This window comes from Somniosus microcephalus, chromosome 8 (assembly GCF_052327205.1).
Source record: "Somniosus microcephalus isolate GS21.2 chromosome 8, FLI_Smic_1.0, whole genome shotgun sequence".
NCBI lineage: Eukaryota > Metazoa > Chordata > Chondrichthyes > Squaliformes > Somniosidae > Somniosus > Somniosus microcephalus.
The window spans coordinates 29111869-29133245 of NC_140994.1; the positions used below are offsets into that span (position 1 = coordinate 29111869).

A 21377-nucleotide genomic window follows, 5' to 3' on the forward strand; every position below is an offset into this window, starting at 1 on the left:
ATGAAAGAATTCTTCATTAAGATGGAGAGTGAAGTAGTTGACTCAGAGACTAGGGTCCTGAATTTAAATAAAGGAAACTACGATGGTATGAGGCGCGAGTTGGGTAGGATTGATTGGGGAATGTCACTCAAAGGGTTGACGGTGGATAGGCAATGGCAAACATTCAAAGATCGCATGGATGAACTACAGAATTTGTTCATCCCAGTTTGGCATAAAAATAAAACAAAAAAGGTGACTCAACCGTGGCTAACAAGGGAAATTAGAGATAGCATAAGATCCAAGGAGAGGACATATAAATTGGCCAGAAAAAGCAGTAAACCTGAGGATTGGGAGCAGTTTAGGATTGAACAAAGGAGGACAAAGGGATTAATTAAGAGGGGGAAAATAGAGTATGAGAGTAAGCTTGCAAGGAACATAAAAACTGACTGTAAAAGCTTTTATAGATATGTGAAGAGAAAAAGATTGGTGAAGTCAAGCGTAGGTCCCTTGCAGTCAGAATCAGGGGAATTTATAATGAGGAACAAAGAAATGGCAAACCAATTAAATACATACTTTGGTTCTGTCTTCACAAAGGAGGACACAAATAACCTCCCAGTGATGTCAGGGAACATAGGGTCTAATGAAAGGGAGGAACTGATAGAAATCAGTATTTGTAGGGAAATGGTGTTAGAGAAATTGACGGGATTGAAGGCCGATAAATCCCCAGGGCCTGATAATCTACATCCTAGGGTACTTAAGGAAGTGGCCCTAGAAATAGTAGATGCATTATTGGTCATCTTCCAAAATTCGATAGACTCTGGAACAGTACCCATGGATTGGCGGGTAGCTAATGTTACCCCACTGTTCAAAAAAGGTGGTAGAGAGAAAATGGGGAATTACAGACCGGTAAGCCTGACATCAGTAGTGGGGAAAATGCTAGAGTCCATTATAAAAGATGTAATAGCAGAGCACTTGGAAAACAGTGACCGGATCGGACAAAGTCAACATGGATTTACAAAAGGTAAATCGTGCGTGACTAATCTACTGGAATTTTTTGAGGATGTAACTGGTAAAATAGATAAGGGAGAGCCAGTGGATGTGGTGTATTTGGACTTTCAAAAGGCTTTCGATAAGGTCCCGCATAAGAGATTAGCGTGTAAGGTTAAGGCACATGGGATTGGGGGCAAAGTATTGACTTGGATAGAGAACTGGTTGGCAGACAGAAAGCAAAGAGTTGGAATAAACGGCTCTTTTTCCGAGTGGCAGGCAGTGGCTAGTGGGGTACCGCAGGGATCGGTCCTTGGACCCCAGCTATTCACAATATATATTAATGATCTGGACGAGGGAACTAGATGTAACATCTCCAAGTTTGCAGATGACACAAAGCTTGGTGGGCATGTGTGTTGTGAGGAGGATGCCGAGAAACTCCAGTATGATTTGGACAGGTTGGGTGGTTGGGCAGAAGAATGGCAGATGCAATATAACGTGGATAAATGCGAGGTTATCCACTTTGGTGTCAAAAACAAGGCGGCAGATTATTATCTGAATGGCAATAGATTGGGAGAAGGGGAAGTGCAACGAGACCTGGGCGTCCTTGTGCACCAGTCGCTGAAGGTACGCATGCAGGTGCAGCAGGCGGTTAAGAAGGCAAATGGTATGTTGGCCTTCGTAGCGAGAGGGTTTGAGTACAGGAACAAGGATGTCTTACTGCAGTTGTACAGGGCCTTGGTGAGACCACATCTTGAGTATTGTGTGCAGTTTTGGTCACCTTATCTGAGGAAGGGTGTTCTTGCCATGGAGGGAGTGCAACGAAGATTCACCAGGCTGATACCTGGGATGGCAGCAATGACGTATGAGGGTCGATTGGGCTTATACTCTCTGGAGTTTAGAAGAATGAGAGGGGATCTCATTGAAACTTATAAAATTCTAACAGGACTAGACAGACTAGATGCAGGAAGGATGTTCCCGATGGTCGGGGAGTCCAGAACCAGGGGTCATAGTCTAAGGATAAGGGGTAAGCCATTTAGGACAGAGATGAGGAGGAATTTCTTCACCCAGAGAGTGGAGAACCTGTGGAATTCTCTACCAGAGAAGGCAGTAGAGGCCAATTCATTAAATATATTCAAGAAGGTGTTGGATATATTTCTTAAGGCTAAAGGGATCAAGGGATTTGGGGAGAAAGCAGGGACAGGGTACTGAATTTGGATGATCAGCCATGATTGCATTGAATGGCGGAGCAGGCTCGAGGGGCCGAATGGCCTACTCCTGCTCCTATCTTCTATGTTTCTATGAAAACATCCATGTCTGCAGCCAGACTACTTCTGAGACAAACAGCAACAATGCAAGATCAGCAAATGTTTCTCTGTGTAGACAAAATGAACTTTCCAGAGTGATAAAACACAACAAACGTCCAGAAGTCAAGCAGCAGCCTGAAATGAGAAACCAGCAACTATCCTGTAAATACTGCATGATCCCTCTGAATATCACTGGTGAGGTGGCCTTTCTGCCCGTTAGTGCCATGTTATGTTGTGCGAGTTCACCACGTGGCGAATGAAGCGCTGAGGCATTTGAAAAATCGAGAATGAGTCCTGCAAGAAGCGCAGGACCCTAATTTAAATAAATCATTCTTGCCTTTAAATGTTGCCACTGTAACATCCTTTCTCAATATGACGGGCAGCACACATCTGGCCGGAAATATGCGTGCACTTCCTGCCCGGCATATTGGGGGTTTAGTAGGCCGGTTAGTGGCCATAAAGTGGGTGCTGCACAGCCAAATTTCTTGGCTCATAATTTAACCTGATCTAAAGACAGAAAATGCTGGAAATACTCAGCAGTTCAGGCAGCATTTGTGGAGAGAGAAACAGAGTTAACGTTTCAGATCAATGGCCTTTTATCATTTCCGATTCAACCCCACTCCTTGCCTTGCTGCCCCACTGGGGTTTAAAAAATAAAATTTGACCCCACTCCCAGCCTTCCCAACCCAAATATTGCAGGCCTTGATTCTTTCCCCCCAAGCTCTCCAGCCTCACCCAACTTCTTAAAATTTATTTACCTGTCCCACTTTTTGGCCTTTTTTTGGTCCCATTCTGCAGCCTTAATCAACTTTCTTAAGATTCCATTCAGCACTCTTCAGCCTCAGATAATTTGGGCTTTTTTCCCTTCCTTCTCTTCCCAACACCTTCTCAGCCCCACTGCCCAAACAATTATTTTGTTTCAATTCCCAGCACCTCTATTCAACTGGAAACAACTTTATTCTCCTTAACCTATTCACAGCCCTATTCTTCAACCTCAATTCTTAATTCCAACGGAATTTTTTTTTTTTACAATTTCCATGCCCAATCCCACTTCCAGAATTAGAAGAATGAGAGGGGATCTCATTGAAACTTATAAAATTCTAACAGGACTGGACAGACTAGATGCAGGAAGGATGTTTCTGATGGTCGGGGAGTCCAGAACCAGGGGTCACAGTCTAAGGATAAGGGGTAAGCCATTTAGGACTGAGATGAGGAGGAATTTCTTCATCCAGAGAGTGGTGAACGTGTGGAATTCTCTACCACAGAAGGCAGTTGAGGCCAACTTATTAAATATATTCAAGGAGTTAGATATATTTCTTAAGGTTAAAGGGGTCAAGGGATATGGGGAGAAAGCAGGGACAGGGTACTGAATTTGGATGATCAGCCATGATCTCATTAAATGGCGGAACAGGCTCGAGGGGCTGAATGGCCTACTCCTGCTCCTATCTTCTATGTTTCCAGCCCCACCCTCTAATCTCTTCCCACTCCTCATCGAAACTCCAACTTCAGCCCAATAGCCTTCGCCCAGTCCTAATCCACTGCTCGCACTTTCCTGCTCCTAACTTATCCTCCAGCCCCCATGGCCCCCTCCCCATAACCCCATCACCGATTGTTTCTTCACCCATCTCAAGTTGTGATCCCCTTCCCAACACCACCACCACCACCATGCGTTGTATGCTTTGCTCAGCCTCCCACCTTAAGCCTCAGCCTGATGCTAAATGGAATACCTCGAATCTTACTTCCTCCCCACCCTATCATTTGACTTACTGTGAGCAACACTATGGGAGATCTACTAGAATATATTATAGGTAGTTAAGATTATAACTTCTGAACATATACATTTTAAGCACTTAAAAAAAAAATCAATGCTACATTATAGTTAGAAAAAGATCATTAATAGTTATATAACCTTGAAATTTGTCCTGGAGTTGAACAATTTCTTCTTTTAACTCATTTTTGTGTTTTTGGAGAGCATTCAACAGAACATTTTTTTGTTCAAGGTATTTCATATCTGGAACCACATGATACACAATAATAATCATTACTTATTGCATTTTTAACAGTTATTCACCATGAATTTCATTTTTTAATCTGAGTTTTGGCAAGATTTTACTTTGGATTTTTAATGCATTAAAAATATCAAGATATCAAACTAGCAATGTGACCTTGTTGAGATAAAAGCCACTGGTCTCAAAATTCTGCGCCATTTTCGGCATAGCATCTATCGGGACCAAGTAACTTTTTTTGGCGGCATAATGCGGCAGAAGTATCTTATGCCTGTTTCCGCTCCAAAATGTACCTCTCCGAACTCCTTAGTGCTTTTGCCAACTATTAAATGAAGACCCACAGCCAAGGTCATCTGCCCACACTGTTCTCCGTAGCTATGAAAGTGGCAACCACACTCACCTTTTATACCGCAGTCTCATTTTGGACAGGCACGGGGGATCTTTATAATATCAGTCAGGCTGCAGTTGGGCATGTAGGTCAGGTGACTGACACATTTTATAGGCGAGCTGTGGAATTCATCACCTTTGGTATCACAGCATCAAGATCAGGTAATTCGGTTTTATGAGGTTGCTGACTTTCCCAAAGTCCAGGGTGCAATAGATGGGACTAACGTTGTTTTGCGAGTTCCTACAGGAAACTGCTCTCAACTTCTTCAACTGAGAGAGTTTCCACTCCTTGAATGTACAGATTGTGTATGATAGCATGCAAAGGATCCTGCATGTCAATGTGAGATGTGCTGGAAATTGTCAAGATTAATTCATATTTCAAAATTTATCCCTCCCTGGCCTTAAGTCAACCAATGGCTTCTGAATGACAAAGCCTGCTCCCATGAATAACAACTCCACTAAGACTAGCCCAAAAAGCAGCAGAGTAGTGCTACAATGAGGCACAGGCTCTACAAGAATTGTCACTGAGAGAACCATTATGGTCTTAATAGGCCAATTTCACTGGCTATACAGGTCAAGTGGGGCTCTGTGAGTTCCTCCAGCTTGTATGCCACACATAGTTTTAGCCTGCTATGCCCTGCAGAGTTCTGACATACAGAAAGACCTAGACATTGCTGCGAAGCTGCCCTAGCTGCTTTGGAGACAGGGATACGTGGATGACAGCAACACGATGATCTTCACTTAGAAAACTCCTCAGTAACTGCTGTAAGGGGCACCAGACAATAGGGTGAATTTTCTACCCGAGCGGACTTCTGGTAGCTAGATGGTTGAATGTGCCAGCCTAGTAGTCAGGTTGTGAAGCCCACTTCATTTTGAGAGCCAAGCCTCATATGCAACAGGATGCCAGGCTGCAGCTAGAGTCCAAGCGCCCCAGGGCTTGCCGCCAGCTCTGAGCTGCAACACTATAGACAACCCAGCCAGCCTCCAGGCCAAAAAATGTAGGTACATTCAGGGACCCCCGATGTTTGGAATGGAGGGAGCCGGAGTGTCCCAGGCTGAATTTATGGAGTCTGGTGGAGCACTTCTGCTTCTTCCCCCCCCTAAAAAAGAAGGAACTTAGCTTCGGGATCCTCTCAACCGGATTACCAGCTGATACTGGTCGAATCATGCACGGCGTACACTCTAGCCAGTTCAGTTCAAAAATGGCAATCAGGGTCCTATTGTCATACCAAACCAATTTCCATTTTAAATGGGCCTACTACCTGACTCTGGGCTGCACAGCCATAGAGACAGCAATGGGGGCTATAGGTCATTGCCCACAATTTACAGGGTGCAAGTACTGTACCCTGTTTCTGCTGGGCGGATGGGCTGAAACCTCAGCACCATGCCTCATAACTGAAGTCTTTTCTTCTGTTCAATACAGCCTATCTTTGAGACCAGTGCTTTAACTCCTTCTCTCCCACCTTCAAATATAACAGCAATCCTTCAATTCAGTACCCATCCTAGAGCATGACAACACATCATTCCTCGTCGCTCTTACACGACCAGGTCAATAGTGACCACTTTACTGAATAAGTCAGTACCAAATAAGTGCACTCCTTTCCTGTATGACACTGACCTCCATCAATAACAAAGCATGACATAAGTGCCTACAGCAAAGTCCAAAATGAACAAAAGCCAACCGACTCTAAGCTAAATGGTCCTTTCTAGAAAAGGGAGAATGGCCTTATGTCACCTTGCCTGCCTTGGCCAGATCACTAATTTTTCTGGCACTGGTCTGCAGTCCTGAGGGTGAGACGGTTGGCTCTCAGTGCCACCTCCCTCCAGATGGTACAAGTGACCTTTTTGGCAGGTTTCCTGCCATGGACACCCAGCACTCTATCTCTCTTGTGTTCTATTTCATCCAGCACAGTTTGCAGGTCAAACTCAGTAAAATTATGGCATCTTCTTCTATGCTTCTGTGTCCTGCCCTGTTGCCTTCTTTGTATGCTTCTGCCAGGTTGTGCTATGTTAGATATTCCTGTAAAGTGGTACAAAAACACTCAGGAGACATCCAGTCAAGCTAGCTGTCATTTCACTATGCCAAGCACTATTCCTTACATACTGCTTACCCCAGTCTACTGCTGCAATCTTTAGCCAGTTCTGGGCTTTTAAAGGCTGCAATTTAATCCCCACACACTCCACTCCTATTTTACACAGGTTGTACACCAATCACTATACTATGCAAGCTAATGTGAGAAGACCTGGCATGGTGACAGCGGTTGTCAGGACACAGTGGTGCTGCTTGGAATACTCAGAAACTTTCTAACATCTTCATAAATATGCACTGCTTACATAAAAACATAAGAAATTGGAGCAGGAGTAGGCTATTCGGCCCCTTGAGCCTGCTCCGCCATTCAATAAGATCATGGCTGATCTGATCTTGGCCTCAACTCCACTAGTCTGCCTGTTCCCCAAAACCCCCGACTCCCCTGTAGTTCAAAAATCTGTCTATCTCAGCCTTGAATATATTCAATGACTCCGCCTCCACAGCTCTCTGGGGTAGAGAATTCCAAAGATTCACGACCCTCTGAGAAGAAATTCCCCCTCATCTCGGTCTTAAAAGGGTGACCCCTTATTCTGAAACTATGCCGCCTAGTTCAATTCCCCCACGAGGGGAAACATCCTCTCAGCATCTACCCTGTCAAGCTCCCGCAGAATCTTATATGTTTCAATAAGATCACCTCTCATTCTTCTATGAGACAGACCAAGGCTGCTCATAACCCTGGGGAGAGAACCAGGACAAACGGTGGGTCAGCCAACATGAAGCAGCAGTCCGACTTTGAGGAGATGGCTCTCACTATTTTGGTGATAAATCTGTAAAGGACATTGGCGAGGTTGGATTTGGAGCCATGGTGCTACCAACTGTTATGTATTGTGTGTTCTATTGTGTGTTCTCCTCCCACCTGTGGTGGCGCTGTCACAGGAGATAAATGGTTGGGTGTTCTCTGTTAAGTTTTAGCTCTCTTTGTTCGGAACTTTCCAGAACTTCCTTTCCTTCCAATAAAGCACTTCATGTTTGAATCTCTGAGTTCGGAGTCCTAAATTGTGTCTAGGTAGAAAGGTACCGACACAACAAGTGGCGACGAGGAGCGGATGAATCTGCGTACGTTACGGGTGCAGTGAGTAAACAGAAAATTTAATTTGAAACATGAGATGGCTACTATATTAGGAAACATCGGTGATTTTGATGAAAATGTGGAGCAATGGAGCGCATATACGGAACATTTTGACTATTTTGTATTGGCGAATGCGGTGGCAAATGAAAAGGTCGTGCCTACCTTTTTGAGTGTAATCGGGCCGAAGACTTTCAATTTACTTCGCAGCCTCGTGCAGCCAGATAAGCCAGGAACTAAAACATATAAGCAACTAGTGGAAATTCTTGGAGCACATTTTTCACCAAAACCTCTGGTTATTGCTGAGAGATTTAGATTTCACAAACGGAATCAAGAGGAGGGGGAATCAGTGACGATGTTTATTGCTGCTTTGAAAAGGTTGTCGGAACACTGCCAGTTCAAGGAGGTGCTGAATGACACCATTAGAGACAGACTTGTGTGTGGTCTGCAAAATGCAGCCACACAGAAGCGCCTTCTTACTGAGGACAACCTTACTCTTGAAAAGGCCATTGAAGTTAGTGTCTCCATGGAGATGGTGGAAAAGGCGGCTCACCAGTTGAGTTAAACAGGGAGAGCTCACAAGGTGTCGTCTGAGCCTAAAGGTGCGCGGAACGGCACATGTTACCGTTGTGGGAAAACGGGCCATCACGCTAATGACTGCTGGTGTACAGAGCTGGAATGACGAAATTGTGGCAAAAAGGGTCACATTGAACGCGCCTGTAGAGGTAAAAAAAGAACAGACAGAGCTGGGAAGCATGGAAGCAAAATGTCTGTATTTGGACAAGAGAGGAAAAAGAGTGTTCATTCAGTGCAGTATGATGGAACAAGCAAAACAGAGGGGAGCGACACCTCTGAGGAGGAAGAGGTGCACATACTTACGGTTGCAGGTGGTTCAAATGGCTACTGGGTGTCACCACTGGTGGAGGGACAATCAGTGCGGATGGAGGTGGACACAGGCGCAGCTGTGTCCCTTGTTTCAGACACTGTCTACAACAAAATGCTAAAGCATCTTACCCTTCAGCCAACAAACATTGTGCTAAAGACGTATACCGGCGAACCTGTGGCCATGAGAGGCGTCATTGAGGTGACAGTTAAATTGAACGGACAGACTGCAAAACTGCCACTATATGTGGTAAAGGGAAATTACCCATCGCTACTGGGATGTGCGTGGCTAGAGAAAATCACGCTGGACTGGCCTGCAGTCCGCATGATGTCAAAAGGGGAGTCAGGTCTGACTGCAGTGTTAAACAAACATGCAGAACTCTTCAATGGGGAACTTGGGAGCATGAAAAAGATCAGCGTGAGACTGGACATTAAACCTGACAGCAAGCCGAAGTTTCACAAAGCCCGACCTGTACCCTATGCAATTAGGCCAAAAGTTGAGGCTAACTTGGAGGCCTTAGTCGAGAATGGAGTCCTGGAGCCTGTGAGCGTGAGCAAATGGGCCACACCCATTGTTCCTGTCCTGAAAAAGGATGGATCTGTTCGAATCTGCGGGGATTTTAAAGTGACTATTAACCCGGTGTTGTCTGTGGAACAGTACCCTCTTCCCCTCATTGATGATCTTTTTACGGGCCTGGCCAGAGGGCAAAAGTTCAGCAAAATAGACTTATGCCAGGCTTATCTACAAATGCATGTCGATGACAAATCAAAAGGAGCTGCTGACAATTGTGACACACAAGGGGCTATACAGTTACTGCCGTCTTCCGTTTGGAATTACGTCGGCCCCTGCTCTATTCCAAAGGGCAATGGATCAGATTTTGAGTGGACTGCCAGGAGTCCAGTGCTACCTGGACGACATCCTTGTCACTGGGACAAATGAGGAGGATCATCTTCTGAACTTGGATGCGACACTACAACGACTGAAAGAGTACGGACTCAGAGTTCGTAAAGACAAATGTGAATTCTTTCAGTCTTCAGTTGAGTACCTGGGGCATGTGATTGACGCTACTGGCCTGCATAAGGCGCCGCCAAAGGTCAAGGCGATCGTGGAGGCCCCAGCACCCCAGAATGTGAGCCAGTTACGTTCATTTCTGGGGCTACTTAACTACTATGGGAAGTTTATTCCAGACTTAGCAACATTGCTGAAGCCGTTACATCAGTTGCTATGTCAAGGCAAAACATGGAAATGGACTGAACTGTGCAACGAAGCTTTCGCCCAAGCAAAGAAAGCATTGCTGAATTCGGAGGTCCTGACACACTTTGACCCAAAGCTACCCGTGCAGCTAGCATGTGATGCATCACCATATGGTGTGGGAGCAGTCATATCCCACATCATGCCTTCGGGTGAAGAGAAACCTATCGCCTTCACATCACGCACCTTGAACAAGGCCAAGAGTAACTATGCGCAGATCGAGCGCGAGGCCTTGGAAATCGTTTTTGGAATTCGAAAATTTCATCAGTACCTGTTTGGGAGAAGGTTCACACTCCTGACGGACCACCGTCCATTGACTTCAATCTTCGGGCCCCACACCGGAATTCCATCTCTCACTGCAAGCAGGATGCAAAGGTGGGCTTTACTGTTGTCAGGACACACATACGACATCAAATATCGCAAATCAGACTTGCACAGCAACGCAGACGGTCTCTCGAGGCTACCCTTGCCTGTTACTCCCCCAGAGCCTCGTCAGATAGACATCTTCTACTTTAGACAAGTGGAGGGAGCACCTGTCACTGCAGTTCAGGTACGAAGGTACACCCACAACGATCCAGTCCTGTCTGGGGTAATGGACGATGTCATTCGAGGGAGAGCGATAGGAGATTCTCCTAGTTTGAAACCTTACGTTTCAAAAAGAAATGAGCTCTCCGTCCAGGCAGGTTGTCTTCTTTGGGGACGCCGTGTCATCATTCCGCCACCTCTGAGGGAACCTATACTGCAATAACTTCATACAGGCCACAGTGGGATGGTTCGGATGAAGGAAATGGCAAGAAGCTACTTTTGGTGGCCAGGTCTCGATGGGAATATTGAGGAGAAAGCCAAAACATGTTCCCCATGTCAAAGGGTCCGGAATGGTCCACAGCTGACAACCCTACACCCCTGGGATTGGCCTGCAGAAGTGTGGCAGTGAGTACATGTGGACTTCGCCGGTCCTTTCGAAGGGAAGATGTTTATGGTGGTTGTGGACGCTCGTAGCAAGTGGCCGGAGGTCGCTGTGATGAGGTCTACCACGGCAGAGAAAACAATTGAGAAACTTGGTCAGATGTTCAGCCGTTATGGCTCACCAGAACAACTCGTAAGTGACAACAGTCCACAATTTGTATCACAGGAGTTTGCAACCTTCCTGCATGTGAATGGTGTCCAACACATCAGGTCTGCGCCCTATCATCCCTCTACTAACAGCCAGGCAGAAAGGTTTGTGCAAACTTTGAAGCATGCCTTGAAGGCATCGCAAGGTCAGGGCTCAATCCACCAATGTCTGAACAGCTTCCTGTTGTCCTACAGGAACGAGCCCCATGCCACAACCAAAACTTCCCCCGCTTCGCTCATGATGAAGAGGCAGTTGCGGACAAGTTTTGACTTACTCAAACCTCCAAGGGCAGAACAGGTTGTCCATTGTCAACAACAAGCTCAAGTTGAAAAGAGAGAGAAAGGAGCCAAGGAGAGACGGTTTCATCCGGGAGAGCACATCCTAGCTCGAAACTACAACACTGGACCGAAATGGGTTCCTGCTATGGTGATCGCGCAGACGGGCCCTGTGTCTTACACGGTTGAGACTGCTGAGGACATCGTCTGGAGAAGACACACAGATCAACTGTTGCTAGGAGCAGAGACAGCCACAGAGGCTCCAACGGCTGGTTGGCCTGAACTGTTTCCGGATGATACCGCAAACCAGCATCCTTTGCCACAGTGCTCTTCTCCAACACAGGAAGTCAAAGAGGCGGTTCCACCTGTGCAAACTCCTGACTTTCAACTGACACAGGCACCTTCTCCATCCAGGCCTGTGTCAATGCCTACTGCTGTGGAAGCCAGCGATGACCGCCGGTATCCTGTCAGAGAGCGGCGGCCTCCAAGACGCTTGGATCTGTAGGCTTAGTGACTTACCCACAAGACTGGGGCAGAATAAACCCCAGGGTAAAGTCAGGGTTTGAGGCAGTCTACCTCTACCCTAGGTTTGTTGAGTGCATTGAAAGTAACTTACCTGTTGAGGAATAATGTGGACCTTCCATTTAAGAGGGGAGGAAATGTTATGTATTGTGTGTTCTATTGTGTGTTCTCCTCCCACCTGTGGTGGCGCTGTCACAGGAGATAAATGGTTGGGTGTTCTCTGTTAAGTTTTAGCTCTCTTTGTTCGGAACTTTCCAGAACTTCCTTTCCTTCCAATAAAGCACTTCATGTTTGAATCTCTGAGTTCGGAGTCCTAAATTGTGTCTAGGTAGAAAGGTACCGACACAACACCAACCATTAATAATCTTCCACTTATTATGATCTTTCATACACTGACTCCCAGTCTAATTCCTCACAGTAGGAGCCACATTTGCATAGTTACTGCAAGATGCACTAAAACGTCTTATGATTGGACTTGTCTTGGAAATCATAGTCTGGGGATTCATTGTAATTCTTACTCTTTTTCGCTCCCTTAGATCTTCTCAAGATGAGCAGGTAAAAGAAAATAGTGACAACTCAGCTCCATCAAGCACTTCACCGGCCCAAGGAGCACCGAGTGACTCACAAGGAGGAGCAAGTGGAGGTGACCAGAAAGATAGGACAGGCAAGCGGCCGCCACCAAAAAAGTAAGTCAAAAAATGTTCTTAAAATGTTAATGTGGAGCCACAGTGGAGGGTCGCTGCTCACCACAATCAGCTCCCCTCCTGAACATCACCCCCACCCCCCCCAACCAGAACTTACCTGAGGTCGCTGCCCAAAATTCGTTCCTGCAGAAGGGCACCAGCAGCTCATCGACCTTATTTAGATGTGGTCCGAGGCCCAATTTCAGGTCAACCTTGCAGCTGAATCACTGCCTTTGTGCTCAAAACCAGGCGCCAACAAATTTCTACTCTAATATACTAACTCTGCTCTAACCTTATATAGATTTATCATTATCTCTTTGCTTTTGTAACTTTGTGCTCTCATTTGTGAAAAACAGGAATTCCTTTTTAATTGCTTTGTCAACCTGTCCTCTCATTTTTATCAATTTGTGTATCTGAACCCCTAAGTGTCTTTGGTCTTCTACTCCTTCTAAAGTTTGATTATTTTGCAGATATGTCCTCTCCTTATACTTCCTCCAAAATGTATCATGTTATATTTCTCAATGTTTAATTTCAATTAACATTCATCAGCCCAATCTATTTACCTGCCCATGTCCTTCTGAAGCATCTTACAGTCTTCTTCACAGTTAACCATGCTCCCTTTTTTGTCATATTTGGCCTTACAATCAAATCATTTATGTATATTGAGAGGAGTAATGGTCCTAACACTGACTCCTGGTGCAGAACACAGTGTATGGGGTAGAAAGTAAAAGTAAATTACCCTCGGGTGATTTTCCCCTAGACGATGGCTGACATTACCTTATTGGAGGCTGAGGAAGAATGGTACTAAGAAAATCAACTTTGTAGCTAGATGTTACAAATTATGATCAGTAAACCGTAATAAAAATATAATGTTCTGCATACACAAACAGCACAGTGATGGCACAGTATGGTTTTATTATGGCTTTGCAACAAGATTTGCATCAGTTTGATGTTCTCTATGCGAAGCAACATTATATATGTTTTTACTCGTTTATGGGGTGTGGGCGTCACTGGCAAGGCCAGCATTTATTGCCCATCCCTAATTGCCCTCGAGAAGGTGATGGTGAGCCGCCTTCTTGAACCGTTACAGTCCGTGTGGTGAAGGTACTCCCACAGTGCTGTTAGGTAGGGAGTTCCAGGATTTTGACCCAGCAACGATGAAGGATCGGCGATATACTTCTAAGTCAGGATGGTGTGTGATTTGGAGGGGAACTTGGAGGTGGTGGTGTTCCCATGCGCCTGCTGCCCTTGTCCTTCTAGGTGCAAGAGGTCGCGGGTTTGGGAGGTGCTGCCGAAGAAGCCTTGGCGAGTTGCTGCAGTGCATCTTGTAGATGATACACACTGCAGCCACGGTACGCCGGTGGTGGAGGGAGTGAATGTTTAAGGTGGTGGATGGGGTGCCAGTCAAGCAGGCTACTTTGTCCTGGATGGTGTCGAGCTTCTTGAGTGTTGTTGGAGCTGCACTCATCCAGGCAAGTGGAGAGTATTCCATCACACTCCTTACTTGTGCCTTGTAGATGGTGCAAAGGCTTTAGGGAGTCAGGAGGTGAGATACTCGTCACAGAATACCTAGCCTCTGACCTGCTCTCGTTGCCACAGTATTTATGTGACTGGTACAGTTAAATTTCTGGTCAATGGTGACCCCCCAGGATGTTGATGGTTCGGGATTCGGCGGTGGTAATGTCGTTGAATGTTAAGGGGCGGTGGTTAGACTCTCGTTTGTTGGAGATAGTCATTGCTGGCACTTCTGTGGCGCGAATGTTACTTGCCACTTATCAGCCCAAGCCTGAACGTCATCCAGGTCTTGCTGCATGCGGGCATGGACTGCTTCATTATCTGAGGAGTTGTGAATGGCGCTGAACACTGTGCAGTCATTAGCGAACATCCCCATTTCTGACCTTGTTGGAGGGAAAGTCATTGATGAAGCAGGTGAAGATGGTTGGGCCTAGGACACTGCCCTGAGGAACTCCTGCAGCGATATCCTGGGGCTGTGATGGTTGACCTTCAACGACCACAACCATCTTCCTTTGTGCTAGATATGACTCCAGCCAGTGGAGAGTTTTCCCCCCGATTCCCATTGACTTCAGTTTTACTAGGGCTCCTTGATGCCACACTCAGTCAAATGCTGCCTTGATGTCAAGGGTAGTCACTCTCACCTCACCTCTGGAATTCAGCTCCTTTGTCCATGTTTGGACCAAGGCTGTAATGAAGTCGAGAGCCGAGTGGTCTTGGCGGAACCCAAACTGGGCATTAGTGAGCAGGTTATTGGTAAGTGCCGCTTGATAGCACTGTTGATGACAACCTCCATCACTTTGCTAATGATTGAGAGTATACTGTATGTTAGCAAGATTAATTCACCTTGATTCAATTCAAACAGAATTTGTACTGAGGTTGGTTTCCACCACATTGAACAAGCCAAATGCACTGTTCAACCAATGCTTTACGAAGAATTGTAGAATAACAGATTAAGCAATGGAACTGGAAATAACGCTGTGTGTAATGTTCTATATAACATTTTGCTCATCTATGGATTGGAATTGGTGACAACTGTAGCCATGACCCCAACTAAATGAAAAATAAAACTCAGTAGTATCAGTGTCTAATGTCATTTTGTGTGTTGGTAGCCTGTAATTCAATTGTAAATATTAAGTAGTAGGATATTTTTTAGTACTTCTCTAAACCTTAATCTGAAGAACGTTGATGTAAAATCTATTTTACAAATTGAACTCGACACTACAAACTCATAAAACATGACTACAAGAAATGTACTAACCGTTTTTCAGGTACTTAGCTTCTGATTCCAAGTCAAATATTTTTGACTTTGCTTTAATTTCAATTGTAACTATTCTGTTACTTAGTAGGTCATACTCAGCATTGAATTCTGAAACCTCTCCAACAAATTTCTCCCTTTCCTCAGCATTTTTCTTTTTGCTCTCCTCCTACAAGAGAGAAACAACATGCAGCTAGCTATTTTTAAGACTAGAGGGATAACAATTTAAGGCTTTATCAATATTTGCAATTTCATTTCTGATTTATTGACTTCAAACTACTGTTTCACTGTGTGAGATTCATGCTGATAAAGGAAAACAAATCATTTTTCTCTTTCCCGCTCTTCTATCCTTGTGCTTTGCAAGCATTAAAACAACAATTAACAAAATCATAAATACTGATAATTCTGCTCTGGATCTCAGGCAAAGCAATTGATACTTCAAATATTTAAATTTTGTTCTACATATTGTATGCACATATTGTACCGTATAGCACCAATCATTATTTTATTAAAACAAATCCTCCCTTTCCTTCAAACACTCCAAAGCATGTACCATTCCCTGACACTGAAAGTGACATGCCCCCAGCCTCTACCAATGTTCCTCTTTGGTTAGATACTTGCATGCAAGAGTTCACCAAGATGACTAACACTTGGATTTTCTCTCCAACCATGTCAGGCAACACCTGAACCCCAATAGATAACTTCTTCTGACAGCATAATGAAGAGCAAAAATTCATATGGGGAACTGCAAGGATGAATATGCATTCTACCACTCTTTTTTACATTGGAACATCAATTCCCTGCATCACTATACCAGCCCTCTGTGAAGTATTTGGGGGGAAAAATTCGGTATCGCCCTGTTTGGGGCGCAATTATCGGCCAGGCGCAAAGTTTAGCGCCTGGCGCTAATTATCGCCTCTGACTGCAAACTTGGCTTCTATCGCCCCTGGATGTGATTGGAGCACTAAATCAGGCGCTACACACCTCTCTTAAGGTGCTAACGCCGAGGAGCGAGGCGCTACCTCATAGCGCTGGCGAAGCTCATGTGATGTCAGTCAGCAATGGAACACAGACACACTGGCGCCAACCAGTTCTTAAAGGGGAGGGTAGACCTTGCTCTCCATCCACACCCTGCTCAATTGCAGCCTTGAATCTCGGCCTGGAGAGACCTGTACATCAAATCTGCTGGAAAGAACAATGGAGAGGCCCAGCGAAAGAGCTCAGAGTGCAGCCCCCATAGTCTCTTCTAAATCGATGCAAGGAAGGCCAAATCAAAATGAACCTGCAAAGTGCTGCTCAGTACCCAAAACTCCTTCACACAGCGTTAAATCTCTCCAGAAATCTCTCTCTCTCTCTGAATGCGTGGTGTAAAAATGTCGCTGACAAAAAAAAGTCAGGAAGCGGTCACCTTTAAATAGCGCTCCCCCAGTCCCTTCCCGACTGCAAAACGCTCCCCTCAACCTGTCATTGCTAGTGACAGGTGGTAAGGCAGGGGGCGCCACTCAATATCCGGTCCGGGGCGCTACACGCTCGACTGATGTCACGATCTGCGGGTGCAGGAGATCGTGGTGGTAGTGTTTAGTGCCGACGCAAAATGTCTGGTCAATTTTGCGAGCGGCGCAAACATCGCCACGCCCGAGCGTTAGTTGCTTTGCGCCCCATTAACGCCTTCTTAGGGCGCTAACGGGAGGCGCAAAGCAACTGAATTTTTCCCCCTTAATGTCTAAACACAATAGTAAAAATAAAATTATAGAAGGACAGGGGAACACCACCACCTCCTGGTACCCCTGGGCATATATCGCTGTTCCTTCATTGGCGTCGGGTCAAAATCCCGGAACCTCCTACCCAACAGCATTGTGGGAGTACTTTCACCACACAAAATGTTGTGGTTCAAGAAGAAGGCCCACTACCACTTTCACAAGGGTAACTAGGAATGGGCAATAAATGCCAGCCTAGCTAGCAATGCCCGCATCCCATGGATGAATTTTTTTAAATGCACAGAAATGTTTCACATTCCTCAGTCAACTATTTCTGAATTTCTGTTTTGAAAATCCTTCTGACATCACAGAAACACCAATGCTTGCATTAAAAGGCAAGAACTAAATTTGTGAATCACAAACTAACAAAATATCATACAAAAACAGAAAATGCTGGACACACACAACAGGTCAGTCAGTATCTGTGTAGAAAATAGACAGGTACACATTTTGAGGGGAACCCTTCTTCAAAACTGACAGCTGTATTAGTGCAATAAGAAACAGGGGAAGGGGGTAAAAATAGTTGGAAAATTGCGAGTGCCATGCCCAATTCTATGATCTGTGCTCCCGTCGAGTGAGGCAGGCTATAGTTTATTGTATCTTAGCTCGACGTGCAATATTCTATTATTAATAGAAGCTAGAAATACATTAAGTACAAGAATTAAGACCCCTTACAAGAGCTTCAAAGTAGATTTTCTTTTCCTTGGTTAGCTCCTCTCTTTGCTTCTTTAGGCCTTCTTCCTGCTTCTTTAACAGTTCCAAATGGAAAAGTTGTTCTGAAAGATCCTTCTCCTTTTTGGTAAAAATAATGTTCAATTGGTTAGATAAAGAAGGAATATCACCTGTAAAACATGGAGATTTATGTACCTGGCTAAATGAGGCGAGAACCTGGTTTATGATGACCTGCTGGGACATTAAACCATTGACCTTGCACCCCAGTAACAGTAAAGGTTACCACTGTTCTCAACACTACAAAAGCACTACAGGGTCCTTCCAGGCACTCAAGGAAGACATATTAACATCTCTGTTTTTAAAAAAAAGCATTGCAATAAAAGAGAATATGCACTGACATTGTGCTTTGTTTTTCATAGAGATTAGAGTCATACAGAAAAGGATGCACTTATTTGGTCTGCACTTATTCACTCAGGTGATGATTATTGGCACACTCATGTAGGAACAAAGAGGGCTGGGCTGATGTGTTGTCATGTTGTGGGATGGGTAAATCGATTGAGTGAATATTTCTTTATATGAAAGTGAGAACAGGGCAAGTTGGTGGTATCAAAGGTAGACTATGTTGCACAGAGGGATGATGAGATGTGCTCGGATGCCCTTAATAGCAGAGTCCTCAGAGTATTGGTCATTATGACGCTGTGCTCAATGTAGTTCTAGTTCTAATGGAGCCACGGCCTTTTTATCAGCAATGTCAAAATCAAGCCTTTGGTGAATGGTGAAGCTGTGAAGGGCACAGCAGGGTACAACTATTCGTGATATACTATCTGCAGCATACTGCAGAGCCCCTCCTAACGTGTCCAGGCAGCAAAAGTGTGACTTCAAGACCCCGATGATCAATCTAGTAGAGGCATGTGCCTTGTTGTAGCATTCCTCTGTTGCTGTTCTAGCCCCTCTTAGCAGGGTCATTATCCATGGAAGTACAGGGTAGGCTTTGTCATCCAGAAGCCATCTGTTGACATAGGAACATAGGAATTGCTAGATGAGAAAAGACTACAATCTATCTAGTTCACCTTCTACCATCCTGGTAGTTGCATTATACAACAACAATGTAGTTGTTGACTAATCAATTAGTCGACAACAGACCCAGACATGAAAACCCCCAGTGATGGAAAGCAATGGGAACCACAGGTCCAAAGTCACGTCGTCCTCCCAAGCATGCTACACTTACCATATGTCATGTCACAAATTACTCATATACTGTATCCCAAAATATTTTTTTCTAATTTGTATTTGAATGGATCAATACGGTCTTCTTCTACCCGCTCTCTCAGGAGCCATGATTTTCTTCCCTGAAAATACCGGGTAGGGCCAAATTTCAAAGGACAAATGCATCATAAAACTTCCAACATATTGAGCATTGACATGTTGTCATACACAGCAGCCGGTTAAAGGCTTCTGGCTGCTCATTGTGTGCTGAACACTTTCCCAGCCTAGGGAAAGAAATACTTTGCATGGGGCAAAGGGCATGGAGGTACTGAGCAAAGGGGTGGATATCGGCGGGAGCGACAAAGAGCAGGAGTAACTGACTTTTTTTTAATAGAATGGTATCCTCCACTTCAGTGCCCGTTCAAACAGCTGCTGTGTGGTTGGAGTGATGGTCAGGCACTCCAACAATATGATGGGGTGGCTGCCTTGTTTGCATTGAAATTAAGGACTAATGAGCCTAGGGAATAGCTTGTGCACAGACTCTCAGTATACTTCGTGCTCACCACCTATACTGGAGTGCACATAGGATTTTGGGCACGTTACAGGCTGCAGGCCTGATTTTCAGTGAGCAAGCACCCAATGCATTTTAGTGCATCAGATGCCTACTACTAAATAAATGTTATTTCCCCTAGACTTATCCTCCCCATTAAAAAAACACACATCTGAGCAAAAAATTACATTTATATTGATGTTTTAAAATGAAAATAGAAAGGCGCAACGGCCGTTACTGGATATATTGCTGGCTGTAATCCAATCAAGGTATCAGCTAAGATCGCAAACCATAAGATTGGAGCTTCAACAATTTATGTTCATTAACCAAACCTCAAGATTGAATTAAAGCATGAGATTCACTGATGGCTCTGTTGCAGCTCTGATTTATTAGAAAGTAAATGAAATTCTGAAATCACTTTTGGAAATAACTTAAAGGGACCCTAAAACAGTGTGATCATCATGCTGAGCTGCCTAGAAGCAAACTAGTGCCAGGAAATCAGTTGGCAAAAGACAATATTTAAATCAACCATGCAGCTAGATCAGAGGGCCCCAAATTTGCTGCCTTGCTCAAGAAAGCACACCATTACATACACTTCCCTGGAATGAAGCAACATAAACTACAAACTCATTAATGGTTTAATATATTTGCAGGATATCTAAATATAATCTAGATCTCAAGTAATTGTTATATCTAGAACTAAAATAATACTAATAATTAAAAACTAGAAATGGCTGTGTAGTTTGTGTCGAGACTGTAATATGTGGGAGTTTGTGGACAACGAGATTGTCCCAGATTGCCATATCTACAGTAAATGTCTCTGACTTGAGACACTCTGGCTCAAGAGTCTTTGAGCTAGAGTGCAAGTTAGAGACACTCCGACACATAAGGGAGGGGGAGGAATTTTTGAATGGTTTTCTCCATAGTACAATCACACCTCAGAGGAAAACACAGGTGCAGGAAGGGGAAGAGTGTGATTTAGTCAGCAAGGGAAGGGGAATCAAGGGTAGATAGAGAAGGAGGTCCAGCAGACACTGGTTGTGATAAAAATAATAACTTCCGGGAAGTTATGTCATCACTTCCTGTGAACTGTGAACTATGTACATACCTCACTTCCTGTCATGTGTCACTTCCTGTTGGACTGGTATAAATACTGGTCTGTTCAGTATTGTAAGAGGCTTCTACCAGAGGCATGGTAAAGACCTCTCTTGTATATAGTGTGTTTATAAGTTACTTAAAGCTTACTTTAAAGTTACTTGATGGTAAGCCTCCTTTTTCTTACATCAATTTAAGTAACTTAATATTTACACTCACGAATACTAGACCTTCGGACAAACTCGGAATTAAGGATCCAGGGAACCACCCATCATGGAGAAAATCCTTAGACCTATTCGTCTGGACTTGGACCCGAATGCACCAGCAGCTGGCAGGGTATGGAAGCATTGGTACCGTACTTTTGAGAATTTTCTGGATGAATGTGAAGTGGATGCTCCTGCTAGATTGAAGATACTTATCAATTATGTGACCCCAAAAGTATTCGAATATGTTGATGAATGGGATAATTACGATGAGGTGATTCGGGCACTTAAGAAACTGTATGCCAAGACCCCAAATGAGGTCTATGCTAGACATCTACTGGCCACAGCCCGACAAGGGCCAGGGGAATCAATTGACGAATTCCTGCAAGAACTTCGCAGGCTCAGCGTAGATTGTAACTTTCAGGCAGCCTCAGCTGAGCTGTACCGCCAAGAAATGATTCGTGATGCTTTCATCTGCGGGATTGCCTCTCCATTTATACGCCAGCGTCTACTAGAAAGTAAAACACTTGAGCTACAAAAAGCTTTTGACCTAGCTTGTTCACTGGATTTGGCAA

The 21377-nt window shown here is 44.6% G+C and overlaps 1 protein-coding gene across 1 annotated transcript in view; it reads right to left on the reverse strand.

Moving 5' to 3' along the window:
* Nucleotides 1–21377, reverse strand: part of LOC147113406 (coiled-coil domain-containing protein 172-like) — a 140960-nt gene that overhangs the window by 50546 nt on the left and 69037 nt on the right. The window contains exons 3-5 of the mRNA XM_085994417.1: nt 17752–17868; nt 15323–15488; nt 4183–4284 (exon numbers count right to left, since the gene is read on the reverse strand). Coding sequence (XP_085850543.1) covers nt 4183–4284; nt 15323–15488; nt 17752–17868 — 385 coding nt within the window. The remainder of the gene's footprint in view (nt 1–4182; nt 4285–15322; nt 15489–17751; nt 17869–21377) is intronic.